The 15,179-nt window shown below is 34.6% G+C and overlaps 4 protein-coding genes across 4 annotated transcripts; 2 read left to right on the forward strand and 2 right to left on the reverse strand.

Annotated features, from left to right (window-relative positions):
* Positions 1-800: 800 nt before the first annotated feature.
* Positions 801-2,317, forward strand: LOC6653110 (histone deacetylase complex subunit SAP30 homolog). Its single transcript, XM_002075455.4, has 2 exons — positions 801-1,537; positions 1,626-2,317. Exons 1-2 carry the CDS (start codon positions 1,142-1,144, stop codon positions 1,749-1,751), a joined length of 522 nt encoding a protein of 173 aa, XP_002075491.1. The 5' UTR covers positions 801-1,141; the 3' UTR covers positions 1,752-2,317.
* A 396-nt stretch (positions 2,318-2,713) lies between these two features.
* On the reverse strand, positions 2,714-4,684 carry LOC6653111 (exosome complex component RRP45). Its single transcript, XM_002075456.4, has 4 exons — positions 4,112-4,684; positions 3,460-4,047; positions 3,236-3,394; positions 2,714-3,019 (listed from the first exon to the last, which is right to left on the reverse strand). Exons 1-4 carry the CDS (start codon positions 4,566-4,568, stop codon positions 2,976-2,978), a joined length of 1,248 nt encoding a protein of 415 aa, XP_002075492.1. The 5' UTR covers positions 4,569-4,684; the 3' UTR covers positions 2,714-2,975.
* A 468-nt stretch (positions 4,685-5,152) lies between these two features.
* LOC6653112 (UPF0472 protein C16orf72 homolog) lies at positions 5,153-8,634 on the forward strand. The gene is made up of 5 exons (XM_002075457.4): positions 5,153-5,901; positions 7,438-7,581; positions 7,646-7,838; positions 7,908-8,165; positions 8,230-8,634. Exons 1-5 carry the CDS (start codon positions 5,718-5,720, stop codon positions 8,351-8,353), a joined length of 903 nt encoding a protein of 300 aa, XP_002075493.1. The 5' UTR covers positions 5,153-5,717; the 3' UTR covers positions 8,354-8,634.
* Positions 8,635-12,261: 3,627 nt separating this feature from the next.
* LOC6653113 (NECAP-like protein CG9132) lies at positions 12,262-14,064 on the reverse strand. Its single transcript, XM_002075458.4, has 4 exons — positions 13,939-14,064; positions 13,042-13,438; positions 12,663-12,862; positions 12,262-12,588 (listed from the first exon to the last, which is right to left on the reverse strand). The coding sequence occupies exons 1-4, from the start codon at positions 14,019-14,021 to the stop codon at positions 12,537-12,539; spliced, it is 732 nt and encodes a 243-aa protein (XP_002075494.1). The 5' UTR covers positions 14,022-14,064; the 3' UTR covers positions 12,262-12,536.
* Positions 14,065-15,179: the final 1,115 nt, after the last annotated feature.

A 15,179-nucleotide genomic window follows, 5' to 3' on the forward strand; every position in this document is an offset into this window, starting at 1 on the left:
ATAAATAAAATTGTTTTCTTCAATATATTTTACAATTAATAAGCTAATAAGAATTGGCTCTTCCAACGTTTGAGTCCACCTCTGTATTGTATGTATTTGCACACCCAATTTAAGGATAATAATAGAAGTAGGTATTCTCCCTAAAGAGAAAATAAATGTTTAATTTTGATAATCAAAAGTTAATTAGTAGTTTAAAAATACGCATGTATATACTCAGATATGTACATGCATATATTTAGACTCTATTGAAATACAGTCTTTTCATTTATTTCTGAAGTTTTTATAGAGTAGAATTATAGAATTAGAATTATAGAGAATAAGCTAAGAGAGTTACCACATGCTAAAAATGCAAAAGAATATGCCAATTTGAAACAATTATGCATATTTGTTAGCTTAATTCTGTGTGTTTTAGTAACAATAATTTCCGTTATGACAAGTTTGAAAATGAATTTTGAATTCTCCCGCTTAGAGATGTGCTGCATCACAAAGCCAATAAGCAAAACTATCGATATTTTTTGTCAATTAAGGTTTTTTAAGTTAAATCATATAACAATAAATAGCTATGCGACTGGTTGAAACAAATAATATCATGTAAACATAGTCGATAGACAAAAAATGTTCTTGACATTCTTCTTAAAAGTTTGATTCCCTAAACTTTTAAGTACATTTTGTTATATGCATATTCGTGTAAAATCAAAATAAGTCTTTTGGTTGCCAAACGAAACTATCGATATGTGTATGTATATATCGATATATACAACTAATTTTTATCACACCACTAAAGGTTATCGCTGGGAGGGGGATGGAAACCGAATGAAAGAAAGAAAGAAAGACCAGAAAGGCAAACGCAGTAAGGCAAATGAAAATTAGTTTATTCCTAAAATCTCGAAAGACCCTGCAAAACTATGAAGGAGCATTAGAAGCTGCCGAATGTGCAATACAATCTGACATAGCAACACGAGCATTATATCAAAATCAAAAAATACCTGTTATAGAGGAGGTATAAAAACAAAAAAAATAAAAATATACATACGACCAAATCAAGACAAGCGATTTGGCTGCCAAGCAACAACACAAAAACAAAAAGAAGAAAAATTTACACATTAATTTGTCAAGAACAGCAACAAAACGAATACGCATCATGAACAACGGCTTCAGCACAGGCGAGGAGGACTCTCGAGGCCATCAGGATCAGACTTGCTGCCTCATCGATGACTTGGAAAGGTGTCGAAATCAGGCTGGCTATGCCAGATATAGCAAACGTATCCAAAAGACGGTGGCTCAAAAGCGCCTCAAACTGAGCATTGATCCCAGTGCCCAGCAGAATATAAACATATGCGATTACCATAAGGAGCGTATACAATCCGTGAGAACGAAGCGGCGACGCAAGGATAGTGAAGATGACAGCAATGAAACGGACACAGATCTTCATGAGTATCCCGATTTCTATCAGTTGAGCGTGGGCACACTACGCCGCTATAAGCGTCATTTCAAGGTCCAAACGCGACAGGGCATGAAGCGAGCACAATTGGCCGATGTAAGTTTCTTCCCTACATCTCTCTCTCTCACTCTTTTTCTATCGATATATAATTTGTTAATTTACTTTAATTCTTCTCCTATTTTAGACTATTATGAAGCATTTCAAGACAATACCCATCAAGGAAAAGGAGATTATTACATATTTCGTTTATATGGTTAAAATGGGCTCTAATAAATTGGAAAAAAATGGCATTGGCCATGATACCACCTGAACAAATTGGAAGCAGATATCTAATAATGCCAATAACAACAACAACAACAAACAACAACTTGATATGGGAAACTGGAGAACTGTGATTTTGGTGTTGCTGGGAAAATCTCCCCCTCTCATTCGCACACATATTGTCAGTGTCGGTCATGCATTTGCTGTCGTCATCACCTATTCACTACGTCAGCGCAAGTAATATACCAAACAGCCACCCACCCCACCCTACCCTGACCTCCACAGACATACATACATACACACTCGCTCACTTAACAACCTTGTCGGTCCTTCCTCCGAACGTCCAACTCCCAGACAAAGAAAGAAAAAACAGCAACTGGTGCTCCCGAAAAAAAGAAAGAAAAAACTAAAACAAAAAAAAATAGTTAAAAGAAAAACGTCAACAATAAACAGAAAGAATAAATATTTTGCAACTAATCATAGCATTGATCGTTGTTAATAGCTCTTTACAATACATATATATATAATGATATATATATACATTTAGTTTGTACATTAAAATTAAATTAACAATTACGTAATTATTAATAAACTATGTAAATTTAAAACATCTAACGAAACGATTTCATATGAAGTTTGATTTTGGAAAACGAAATTTAAAACAATTTTTTAATCGAAAATTCTAACAGTTATGGATTTTTATGGATGCAATATTATCCCTGATTTTAGGACTTGTTTGGGAAAACTTTTCATTTCTATAGCATTACTGAAATTTTTCCAGTTGGTTAACAAAATATAGGCAGAACTTTTAGTGAATGTTCAATTAGCCTTTTGTCTTGGGACTTCCTATTAAGAATCCAAAAAAGAAAAGTCCGAAGCATTCAGCATAACTTCAGTATTTGATAGACGATCATAGAATTATTTAACTTACAGTATTATTAAAGTATACCTTCCACATACTTTCAATTAGCAATAAATGATAAAAAATATAGAAAAACATAATTGAATCGCTTAACTCTTTAATTCGAAAGTTTATTAAACTTATTGCTTGTTCATATTTCACTTTATGTTCATATAACAAACCTTGAAAAAGCCTGAGCGAACGCTTCAAATTTTATTCAATTTCAATTCCTAATCCCCCTAAAAATTTTTCCGATATTCTGTAACAACTTACTTAGGGGGAAGAGAAAGAGAAAACAGCGCTAAAACTTTATATATTAAACAACTATAACTTTAATAAATTTACACTAAACTAATACCTAGACACTTAATATTATTTGATGACTGGTTTGGTTTCCTCTTCCGAATCGCTTTGATCTGCAAACAAGAGCATACATTGTTAGCACATATCGTAAAAGAATAAATAATAAAGGTTGAGATTTAGATGAACTTAGTTATGATTATCAAATAAGATGGATCGGATTTTCTGTTAGATGAGATATGAATGTTAGTTTGGTTTATTATATAAACAGATGTTATAGATGTCATTTTAAATACGGCCTGCGTTTAGGCCAAAACAATATGTGAGCATACTTTGTTGTTTTGAGTGTTTTTGTGTGGATTTCTGTTGGCCGGCGCCACGCTGGGATTTGTTCCGATTTGTTTTGGTGGGAGCTGAGCTAGTGACAACCGTTGGGGATGCTTCCTTATCCCGCGGTAGCCAAGCACTGTCATTTATGGGTGCGGGTGTGGCTAAAAGTAAAGACATGGGATGTTTGTACAATGGGCTTTTTTCAATTTTCTAATGATTTGTTTACCCTTTGATGGTTTTTTATGTGGCTCTGCATCGACAGCCACTGGCTTATCCTCAGTCTTGACTTTCTCTGGGATCTCTTGCTTCTCTCTCATCACAATATCAGAAACATCCTCTTTCATCAGATGATTATAGCTTATGGTCTGTGATTTGTTGGTCAGAAGACTTACAAGGCCCTCCATAATTGGCTCTTTGTTATTCCGACGCTGTTCATCCAACAGTAAAGCTTTTTTCAAGAAATCCACCAAAGATTTTGAGCGCTTCGCTGCATTCCGTGCACACTGCATGATAATCCCTGCCTTGGTCGGAGTCGATCCGCCAGCATTGAGTGAACACAATTCGTTGTAGGAGTTAAAACTTAAAACTATAATCGAATCGGCGGCATTCTCCTCCAACAAAATGGGGTCCACATAGGGATAATGGCTGTTGCTTTTGTATAAGCAATATGTAACGCTAACTGGATAGTGAAGGAAGAGCAGGGGAATCAGCTCCCGTTCCTTGTCCGAATAAATGCGGATTTCTTCATCCAAAAATGTCACATCGGGACGACGGAAATGCATAAGAGCTGCCAAGGCGGCTACAGTGCTGGCATCTACAAATGTAAGGCACAAACACATAAATCCAGCCAAACTGAATCAATCAATTCAACTCCTTACCATAAAGATTTCCATCATGATTGAGCACTGTAATGTCTACCCGTACACACCACACATGCTGTTCTGCGGCAACGCACAACGACTCTAGATCCAGTGAACGCGAATTCCGAAACGTCCTCTCCAATAATGAGTTGAGTGTCAGGAATCGCTGATCATGCGTAGTCTGCGATTCATTTAAATATGCTACGCCGCCAAGACTTACATTCAAATGTAGGGTTCCCTCATTAGGTCGCGCCGATGACGGCGTACCAATATCACAGCTCACCTGGGCCAGGACCTTAGTGTCGCCAATTGCTACGATCACGGTGCCCCAGTCCGCACCGAAAGTTAACTTAACATCGCGAAAGTCACCAGATTTGCGACCATCGAGACGTGTGTTTTGCTTCGCCGCAGATTGAATAAAATTGCGCTCGAGCTTCGACTTGCCCGGTTCGAAGAGATTAGAGTTCATAAACATTATCCAGAGCTAAGGAAAGACAAAATAAATTCTACCGGAATTGCTGAATTAATCAAAAGTCGAAAAGCTGCCGGCTTTTAATTCACACAAAAAAATGTGACAAATTGTGGGTTATCGATAAGACTTATCGAACTGATTCCTAACAGTTCTTCCGACTAATTTTTGTCAGATAGCGATGGTCACAAATGGTTCGTGTCTAAAGTAAATCAAATTCGTAACATTATAATTTCTAATTACAATGCATCAATATTCCAAAAATTTTTGAGGGGTAATACGACATCGTGAACCAGTATTTGGCATCAAAATTAATATACTTAGAATTATGTAGAAAATGTACATTGAATGTACATACAAGTATTTAAAATCACATGATAGGCATAAATCAACGCCAATTACTCAAAAGGAGGATTAATTGTTTCACTATAAATATGAGGAAAACAACCATACAACTAGGTAGGGTTGTAATTTCTATATTTTTGTTTATTTTTGTCTCTGTTAAATTTAACAGATTACTGTTAAGGAATTCGATGGTGGAGGGGGCGTGAATCTCACAAGTCGATATCGATAGCTATATTTAGCCAAAAGCCAATCGGTTTTGTTGACCATCTCTAGTTTACTACACAAATGTGCACATTAAATAATTAAAATAAGTATATTATGAAGTATACACTAAAATAAACATTTCTTTGCGCTTGGTGGAAATCAATCGAAGCAGTGGGACAGCGGGCGAAATGCAACTAAGCCCGTAAAAGCATTTAATTCCCGAATAAAATATACACAGAGAATAAATCTAGAGACAAACCCAAACCCATACGTACGTACATATGTATGTACATATATACATATATATATATAGACATATGTATACATACATACATATACAAAAACATATATATATATAAAAGCAGCAAGCGGGGAAGAGGAAGCATAACACACATCAAAAGGAGCAAGAGAATCGTAGTTAGAATTCGTCAAGTCGTCATCCAGGCACAAAGTATTTCTATTGACAGGCAAAAGAAATAAAATTGAAAAAATAGAAGAAATTGAATACCGAAAAAAGCTTAGGTTTATACCTAAAATAACGAAGAAAAAAACTAAAATCGAAAGAAGCAGAGAAATAGAAACAAGCGAAAGAGAAAAAAACATCAAATGCAACAACAGCAAGATTCATCGGGTGGCGAGGAGAGCTGGCTGGAGGAGCAATATCATCGGGAGATCGATGGTCAACATGATGAATGTGAAAGGGAATATGCATGTCAGAGGGACAATAATTTGAGCACCGTTTGGGGCGCATTCCAGGATTCGGCCACAGCGGTTGCTCAGCTTTATCGTGGTAAGTCTCTTCATCAGTTTCTGTGTGTTGGTGTGTGTATTTGCGTGTGTATGTGTGTGTGTGTGAGTCCAGTAGGAGCCTCAGTAGTTGCGGCAGCAGCGTGCATATAAAAATAGTTTTGGGCGAGGTATTAATAGAAAGCAGCAGCAGTAGCAGAAGCAGCAGCCCGGCTTTTAGTTCGTCCCATCTATATTGCCCCTTTTTTCCCCAACACTGAACCCTCCCCCCACCTTCCCTTTTTCTTGCTTTCTACGCATTATCAAAAATGCAGCAGCAGCAAGAAAAAAGGGCTTTGGCTCTTTATACCTTATACCCTGTAGGCCAAAAAGGGTATATTGGGTTATTCTGAAATATTGAGTGTACTGCCCCAAAGCACCAAATACTTCCCCTTTTGTATTCATTTTTGTAAAGCCCCATTTTTTGAGCTAAAAACAAAGAAACACAAATTACAATTGTGATTTGAATGGGTTTAAAAGTTAGATGTTGTCTCGGTGCAGGGCATCTTTAAGTCGGCTCAATGACTTAACCTACAGTTCTTTTTTTTTCTTGATTGCAATAGAACAACGAGAGAGCAACAGTAAGAGAGAGAGAGAGATAGAGAGAGAGAGAGTGTCATTGTGTTCGTGTAGATGAGGGAGGGGTGAAACAGAATAGTCAAAGATGGGAAAGGAGGGAACCGAGCGAGTGTTTGTTGGTTTTGTGGATGAACTTCCTTTTTTGTTGTTGTTCTCATCATTCATCAACATATGCGTGTGTGTGTGTGTGTGTGAGACTGCGCCGCAAACAGCTGTTTTTGCTGTCGTCATTGAATTCTAAGCAAAAATGAAAACTAGAATTCCAAAATTTTTGTCTATAGCCATCCCATTTCCACTTGCTTCATTTTCTATTCCCAAAAAAAAAAAGACACAAAAAGACAAAGAGAACAAGCGGAGAGGCAGAGAAAAAGCAGGTGATTCAAATGAGTCCTTTTTATTGTTTAGGATCAGGATCAGCAGGTGGTATGTGTGGTATTTAGGTGTACTGCTGGTAGACATTTTGAATTTTTAGTCTGAATATTTTATCTTACTATTCGATATACATATCGGTTTATGCACATTGATTACGTAAGGGATCACGGTTATATTTTTAGACCAATGCATTGAGGGACCAACGATGATTTCATCATATCTCATAATTGACGTTGACATTGAAGTCAGGCCCGGACTCAAATATGGCAAGGGGCCATCAAAAGCGAAAACTATTTAAATAAAACTAAACCCGAATTGGCACATGTTAACAATAAACCGATTTAAAAAGTTATTATTCGATTTAGGAAACTAAAAAAGTTTTTATTCCCAGAATGTAGGAACCACAGCATAAAAAAAGCGTCCAACCAACATGAATTTATAGCCTTTATTTATTTCATGAATTACCAAATTAAAACCGATTCAAAGTCAATCGGTTTTAGAGTCACGACTTTGAAGCGCTTTGCTCTTGATTTTTTGTTCAAATATAGTGGATACAATTTGATTTTTTTAAATTTTCTTTCTGATTCAGAGCGCTCATCGAACACGTTTCAACACACAGCAGCCCCAACAGCAGATGCCACATCGGCAGGCGGTCACGGAGCTGGAACTGGAGCCGGAGCCTTGTGGCTGCCATTTCAGACAGCAGCCGGCACCGTAACAACTTTATATAAAGGTGAGTAGGATTTAAGACAACATGTCGATGATTGGAAATGTAATCCCCTTTGTCCATTTCCCAGAATCATGTGATGGTCTGAAACGTACCAGCGATGCTGCTGTACAATGTGGCTACCAACGACGCACACGTGAATTGGCCGATTGGGCGCGCAGCAAAAAACGCCGCATGATTCGACGTGAGGATCTATTAGCCTATTTGGCTGGTAAGCCGACACCACCGCCGACTACACACAATCATCCACATGCCAATCGTCGGTGAGTCCGCGTAGCCTGTGCCTGTAATACTTTCGAGCAAATAACTTAAATGTCTCCTTCGTTTTCCAGATCACCCAAGCCAGAACATATTCATCATCATGGTTGTGGTGTGGGTCTTCCTTCAGGCGCTGCTTCCATAGGAGCTAGTGGTTTTGTTAGCTCTGGTCTAGGTATCGCTTCATTACCCTCGTCTCCCAATATTGGTGCCGCTGCTGTTGCCGGTGCTGGAGCTGCTGGAGGTGTACATGGCGCAGGTGGTGGCCTAAATCCTGGCGGTATCGGAGATGATTTGCACACATTTAAGGAGGCCTTAGTTTTGCGTCCACGGTAAGTGCCAGTCAGTTCATGTGGAAGGTAAATGTGATTGTTTCTAAATTGTTGTAATTTTTAGCGGTCCGGAACTATTTGCATTTGTTGCCAATGAAATAGCGCGTCACTGCAAGCGTCCCGGCAGCCCAATCGATGATAAAATGGATATATGTCATTATAGTAGTAAACGTCAGCGTTTTATGTAATCAGGACAACAAGAAAAGGACGCTTCGACCCGCCACACTACCACCACCACCAGCATCCCCGTTAACCATAGCACCATCCGCATCCTCATAACTTTTCCAGCAATTTTTCTCTATTCTCCAGCGACAGCCAATAGACAAGAAAACAAACAAGCAAAACAAAAACACACACTTAAGATATGGGAAACGAACATAAGGAAATTATGTTTGATAATTTTGTTTATACATGCTTACTTGTACATTTTGCTTAGTTTTAATTTATAAGAATAACCTTTTCCATTTTATTTTTTTTTCTCTTCTATTATTTTTTTTTTATTTTGCTTTGGTTTGGCTGCCCAATTACGATAATCTGAAGCCAAATTGTAAAAGTTCAACGTCGTCAACAAGCAAAAAAACAAAAAAAAAAAAAAATCATATTTTTATACGATTGGTTTAATATTTCTTTTTTTCTTTTATTGTAAACGCGTATAACAATTTCATAAACTGTTATACGTACATACATCAAACAATTGTGTTAATATTCTGAAAACAAATTTGAAAACTCACTCAAACAAGAAAAAAAAAGAAAAGAAAAAACAAAAAAGAAGAAAAGAAAATGGTAAAACAACATTTAGAAATTTAACTTGGAAAACATCAATGTTATATGTATTGCTATCTACACAACTAGAACTTTATTAGCTGACTAAATGATATATGTACATTTATATAGCTATATATATATTTATATATATTGAATTGGCAAAATGAATTGCACTGCAAGTTGGGTCTGAACGAATTAATGTACCCTTCCTCCAAAACTTAGGGATTCCCAAACAACAATTTCTTCTAGTCTGTGACTTTTACATTCGATTTGTATTTTAAGATAGATCCGAATATCCAGCCAATAATTGGTTCCCGTTACTGGAGCTTTCAAAAATCGATTCAATATTTCTCGGAATACAGAAATTTCGTATTAGATACCGTGACGTGTTATATAATTTTATCGCTTGCCATATACATACATATATGGAGGAGGCAAAGCGTTTAACTGACTCAGATAACCTTACAAATTAATGCTGCCAGCGCAATATATGCCCTAAAATATATATATATATATATATATAGCTAAATAAACATTTTTAGTTATACATAGTTTGAGGAATATGCAAAATTTCGTTTTAAAAAATTTTAATTTTTTTACGTTTAAAATCCTTTGAATTGGATTCATTGTTATATCTTTGATTGAAAAATATTTTTATAGTTTTATGTTTTTTTTTTTTTTAATTAATTCAACTTTTGCATTTTATCTAAGAAAAAAGAAGAAGAAGAAGAACAACAACAGATTTGTAATGATATCCAAAGTCTAACCACCATGTTCACATTTACCTTGATCTTTTTTTCTCTTTGATTTAACAAAATTCCACCTAAACTCAAAATAGTAAAACGGAAAAAGTATACAATTTAACAATATAGGGGGTTGCGAGGGGGTGGATGGTTAACCCCTTCCCTCCTCACAAAATCTAGCTAGCCAGGTTTTAATATTATAATTATTATTATTAATATACAAAGTGTACATCTATTTATATATATAATATATATACGTATATATATTTAAACTATTGCGCGTGCATATGAATAGCATATATATATATTTATATATATATATATATATATATATATATATATATAATTGATATGATATCATGTAGTTTGATATATATGTAACACCAATATCGAGAGGAAATACTAAAAAAAAAAAAATAAAAAACAAAACAAGAAAAATTAGGTTAAGTTAATAAAAAGGTTAAAATTATTATCTAACTGAATAAAATTGTATCAAAAGCAAAAGTCCTACGAAATATTGCGTTGTAAAATTATGTATTAAACAAATTAAAAACAAATATTACCAGAAAACATAAGCTAAAACAAAAAAAAAGAAGCGATGAAAAACAAAATAATTACAAAATTAACAGCAAAAAGAAAAAAAAAATCTTAAGTTAAATAAAAACATAATAAAAATTATGAGATGCGAAAAAAAACGTGAGATTGATTTTTGTCAATGTTTTTGTGCCGCCTCCCTCCTCCTCATCCCTCTACAATATAATTTTAAAACCTTCGTTATAAAGAGAGAAACCAAAAATAAAAAAAGCAAAAACATGTATGAGGTTAAAAGGGTGCACTTTTTGCTTTACCCTATCAGGACCCAATTAAGATGGCTCCACACAAAGTGTTTACAGACTGATGCCTATGCCGACACTGATTCTAAAAGGATTCATGCTTACATCCTTAAATAACCCCATAGGAATAAAAATATTTCATTTAATTTCTTCTTTGAAATTCATTGCTATTTGTTTGTTTTATTCATTCGTATTCATTTAATATTATTATCTTTTGTTATATGCATATATGTATATATATATATACTACATATATAATTTTCATAGATCTTTTTTAATTTGGGATTGCTGGTTGCTACAAATTTTTTAATATCACACAAATGAAAATTTTGAAAAATTAATTTGCAACTAGAATTTGAAATTGTTTCAGGTGAATAAAAAACAAGAAATTTCAACTAATTTGATTTGGTATATACCTATATATATATATATATATTATATAGTATTTATATATAATTTCTTTTTTTAACAAACAATTAATTAATTCAACATGATTTCGCGCACAGATGATCCAAAATCGGCAACGATTTTCTATTGCGAGTATGGTTAAAGAAACAAAATGTTTAAACGTTTGTATATATTTATGTATATTTATACATAATTGTATATGTGTGTATACAGCATGGAGATATATTATATATACCAAAATGAATGAATGAATGGGGCACAGGAGATATTCTGTGGAAATTGTTTTGAGTTTTCATTTGTTTATATATATATATATATATATATATATATGTATGTATGTATATATGTTTATGGGATTGCTCTCAATTCCATTGCGAAACTTCTCTTAAAAACAAATTCAAATGAAGCAATTAGAATCAGAAATATACATATATATTTTTTGTTTTGATCAACTTTTGTTTTTCTCTCAAATCAATATAACGTATCCGAGTTTTCATAACTTTGTAAAAAGAAAAACAAAAAATAAGTTCAAGTCGAAAACTTAATAATTGTGTTTTTGTTAAAATTTTTTAAAAGCTGACAACTTAATAACTAATTGAACTATGAATAATTAACCGATTTAAAGTTTTCATTTTTAATACATCTTTCTTGGATACGAATGTGTTGAAGCTTTCGAGCAATTACGAAACGGAATTCGGAACAATTCCGATGGATTTAGTTGTTTTGTTTCTTTAAATACATTTATATAGATGATTTTCATTGTATTTAATATAATTCATTTGATTTACTTAATTGCTATGCATGTGTGCTTTGCTTTTAAACAAAATGTATACATATATATATATTTGTTTTTATTTATATATGTATGTACAAATGTATATAAAAAAAAAAATTAAATAAAAATACAAATACATGCATATATAAATGTATATATATATATGCATGTGTATGCATGTGTGTGTGTGTGTGTCTGTGCGAACTGAGAGAAACATTGAGGATAAAGATTACAATAAATTAAATAGATCTTTTGCGGAATGTCCTTGCATGTATGTGTCTATGCGTGAGTTTATGTTTCTGTGTCTGTCTGTGTGTGTGTGTGTGTGTGTGTGTGTGTGTGTGTGTGTGTAAGTACTCAAAAATTTGAATATTTAACTTCTTGTTTTACAATAATTCCATTTTGTTTATATAATTTTGATAAAATATTTTACACAATTAACAACCAGGCTAAATAGTTTTCGCTAAATTTTCTCTCGCCACAGCGAGATAGAGAAAGTGTGTATGATAGACAGATAGATAGAGCGAGAGAGAGAGAGAAAGAGAGTGAAGGAAATTAATAACACAATTCAATTCAAAAAAAACTTTTCAACTTTAACGTTTCAAACATTCTTAATGCGTTCCTATATGCTTTTGTTGTTGTTGTTTTTCTCTTTTTTTTTTCCCTTTCGTATAATGCTTTTATAATTTAGTTGTTGATCGAAGCTCCTTGGTATAGAGAACAAAACAAGTTAAACAGGATGAGTGGTTGGTTTGGTGGAGGGGGCGGTGTTAATATGCTGAATAGGAGGAGATAGAACCTTAAAACACACAATAAATTAAGGCTCTTATCCTTATGAATTTTTAGCCTAGAACTGCACCCAATTGGCATTTGCCGTGTTCTGTTGTCCTTGATTGCCCCTGAAAATGTGAATGGCAAACGAGTGATGGTCAGAGAAATCAATAAATCATTCAGTTCAAAAATTACTACTTACCCAGCTGATGCATAATCGGTCCACTCTGATCCAGCACCAGCAGCCGCTCTATGGGCTGGCGATGTGGCTCCACCTGCAGTTGCCGCCGCTTGTGCTGGTGGTGGAGCTATTTTGCTCAAGCCACCCGGTGGTGGTGGCAATACACCGCTCGAACTTTTGCCTTTGCCCGTGCGTGAGGTGCCCTCGGAGCCATCTTTTTTCTGTTTTGAAAAGGAAATATGATAAAATAATGAGAAAAAATCAATATTTTATTTATATAAAATCGAAACATAAAGCTTAAAAGGATGGATGTCTATTGGGAAGGGAAACTGAGCAAAAGGACTTTGATGATGATTAAATGGAATTGGACATTTTGAAGAAAAATTTAAATTTAATTTACCGTTATGCGCATATTGATTTTAATGGTTTCACCCTCTTTGAAACCCAAATCCAATTCCTGTTTGGGTTCAGTTTTCTCCTTTTCAATTTGCTCCTGATTTTTGACCCATTTAAAATGATCTTGGAGTGCAACATTGAGATCAAACGAATCGGAACGATCGCCAAAACCTAATCCAAGGAATGCCGAACGACCATTATCATCCTGGACACGGATGACAAAATACCGTGAACTATCCGAAACAGCTTCAATGGCCACTCCGGGATATGTATCGATGGGGCAATTGGCGAATAGTGCGCCGCTGGTCTTATCCTCCAGCTTCAAAATGCAGGCGGTCCCTTTGGCCACCAGACGCATGCGGCCTGTCCATGTGGGTTCCTTAAGATTCCAATCAGCAGCTCTACAAGAAACGAGTAACGAGAAATGAGAAAAGAAACAAACAAACAGACGGTACTAATTAATAACAATTGGTTGATTGTTGTTGCTGCTGCTGTTGTTAACAATTTGTGCGCTCAAGCATCAAAATGAAAACAAAGAAAGTTAACAATTACACACATGCAATACACACATACACACACACAGAATCGCGCGTACTTATCTACCATTTAGTGCATACGTGTAAGTGAAAATGTTCAACAATTTGAGAATTGGAAAACAACCGAATTGCATACAAAAAACAATAAAGCAAAACAAAAAATCAATTGGAATTGAACTTTAAATTAGCAACAAGAACAGCACCAATAACAAAAACAACAGCAACAACAAACTCGAGCCTTTTAACCTTGAGTTGCCAGTGTGTGCGTGCGAATGTGTGTGTACGTGTGGGTGTTTTAAGGGGGCGTTTTTTTTTTTTTACTAAAAACCGAAAATGGATGTTTAGTCCCTCTAATCTGAACTTACCTGTAGCCTCGATTGCTGGCTCTCGGTGGTATTTTGTATATGAAAACCTCGGGTTTGACAATTAATACACTTTCATATTCCATGTTTATAGCCAAATTAACAAAATTGCCAGACACTGAATTTGCAACAGTGCTGCCAGATATCATATGTAAAATCGATAATTAATTGCTATCGACAATTATTATATCGATATTCAGAAGTCTCAAAAATGCGTTAAAAGGCTCAGTAATGTGGAACTGGCGCCACTGGACTAATATTTAATTTTCCGTTATAAATTGCATGAATTTAAAATTAATTTGTTTTTAAATTTAGCTAACCAATATAAATAAAAATTAATAAATATAACAGTTTTTAAGATAATAATATTATGGTTTGGTATACACATTGTAAAATCAATAAAAACCAAAATAAAAACATAAAATTATTAATTGGTAAATCATTATTGTGATTGCTCTTTATCTAATCTACATACAAATTCTTGTTTTTATTATTCTAAATTAATTTTATTTTAAACGTATTTATTAAATTTATTAAACTTTAACTTCATTTTATTTGCATTTATGGTATAGCAAAGAAAACTCAACACAGGATTGATTTAGAGGTATGCTTTTGAAAAATACTTTTAATTTTGGGTACATCAAAGTCGAACAGAAAAGTCCAACAATTTGTTGAACGCAAAACGCAGTCCATTTTTTTTTCTTTCTTTTTTTTTTTGCAGGCTGTACCTGTATTTTTGTACCCAGTATTTTCACTGTTATAGTTGGGTTTTTGGAAAATGTGTGGGCGTTTTCCCTTGAAATGGTCACAATGCATCTCATTGGTTGAAATGGACACAGCTTTGCCCTGCGCAAAAGTAAAAGAACCATCGAATGGGGCGGAGTCTGTTAGGGTAACGCCCCCAAAGTTTCAGCTGCGTTTAACTGCGCAACAAAATGCTGCGCTGCGGCGTTTCCCCCATTTTGTGTGACTGAATTTGTGTGTGTGTGTGTGTGTCTCTATATATGTATGTATGTATATGTCTGAGATTGTTTGTTTGTTTGTGCTTCGTTTGTAGTATAGATGAGTCAATTAACTCAACATTCCTGGAGGCCACATATTGCTTTAATTAAACAGACAAACAAAAATTGCAACAACACAACAAATTGCACTACTTTTGCCACCATTTGTTGAAACTCAGTTGCCTCTGTGTCGTCTCTTGTTTTATTCCCCCCACCCCCACCTCTCTCTATCTCTCTCTGTCT

This window comes from Drosophila willistoni (genome assembly GCF_018902025.1).
Source record: "Drosophila willistoni isolate 14030-0811.24 chromosome XL unlocalized genomic scaffold, UCI_dwil_1.1 Seg142, whole genome shotgun sequence".
NCBI classification, from domain to species: domain Eukaryota; kingdom Metazoa; phylum Arthropoda; class Insecta; order Diptera; family Drosophilidae; genus Drosophila; species Drosophila willistoni.

Coding starts and splice junctions, on each gene's coding strand:
- LOC6653110 (XM_002075455.4), top strand. CDS start 1,142: ATGAACAACGGCTTCAGCACAGGCGAGGAGGACTCTCGAGGCCATCAG. Junction 1,538..1,625: donor AGCGAGCACAATTGGCCGAT/GTAAGTTTCTTC, acceptor CTCCTATTTTAG/ACTATTATGAAGCATTTCAA.
- LOC6653111 (XM_002075456.4), bottom strand. CDS start 4,568: ATGTTTATGAACTCTAATCTCTTCGAACCGGGCAAGTCGAAGCTCGAG. Junction 3,395..3,459: donor ACATAAAAAACCATCAAAGG/GTAAACAAATCA, acceptor CTTTACTTTTAG/CCACACCCGCACCCATAAAT. Junction 3,020..3,235: donor AAAACACTCAAAACAACAAA/GTATGCTCACAT, acceptor TCTTGTTTGCAG/ATCAAAGCGATTCGGAAGAG.
- LOC6653112 (XM_002075457.4), top strand. CDS start 5,718: ATGCAACAACAGCAAGATTCATCGGGTGGCGAGGAGAGCTGGCTGGAG. Junction 5,902..7,437: donor GGTTGCTCAGCTTTATCGTG/GTAAGTCTCTTC, acceptor TTTCTGATTCAG/AGCGCTCATCGAACACGTTT. Junction 8,166..8,229: donor GCCTTAGTTTTGCGTCCACG/GTAAGTGCCAGT, acceptor TGTAATTTTTAG/CGGTCCGGAACTATTTGCAT.
- LOC6653113 (XM_002075458.4), bottom strand. CDS start 14,021: ATGGAATATGAAAGTGTATTAATTGTCAAACCCGAGGTTTTCATATAC. Junction 12,863..13,041: donor AAATCAATATGCGCATAACG/GTAAATTAAATT, acceptor TTTTCAAAACAG/AAAAAAGATGGCTCCGAGGG. Junction 12,589..12,662: donor ACCGATTATGCATCAGCTGG/GTAAGTAGTAAT, acceptor TCACATTTTCAG/GGGCAATCAAGGACAACAGA.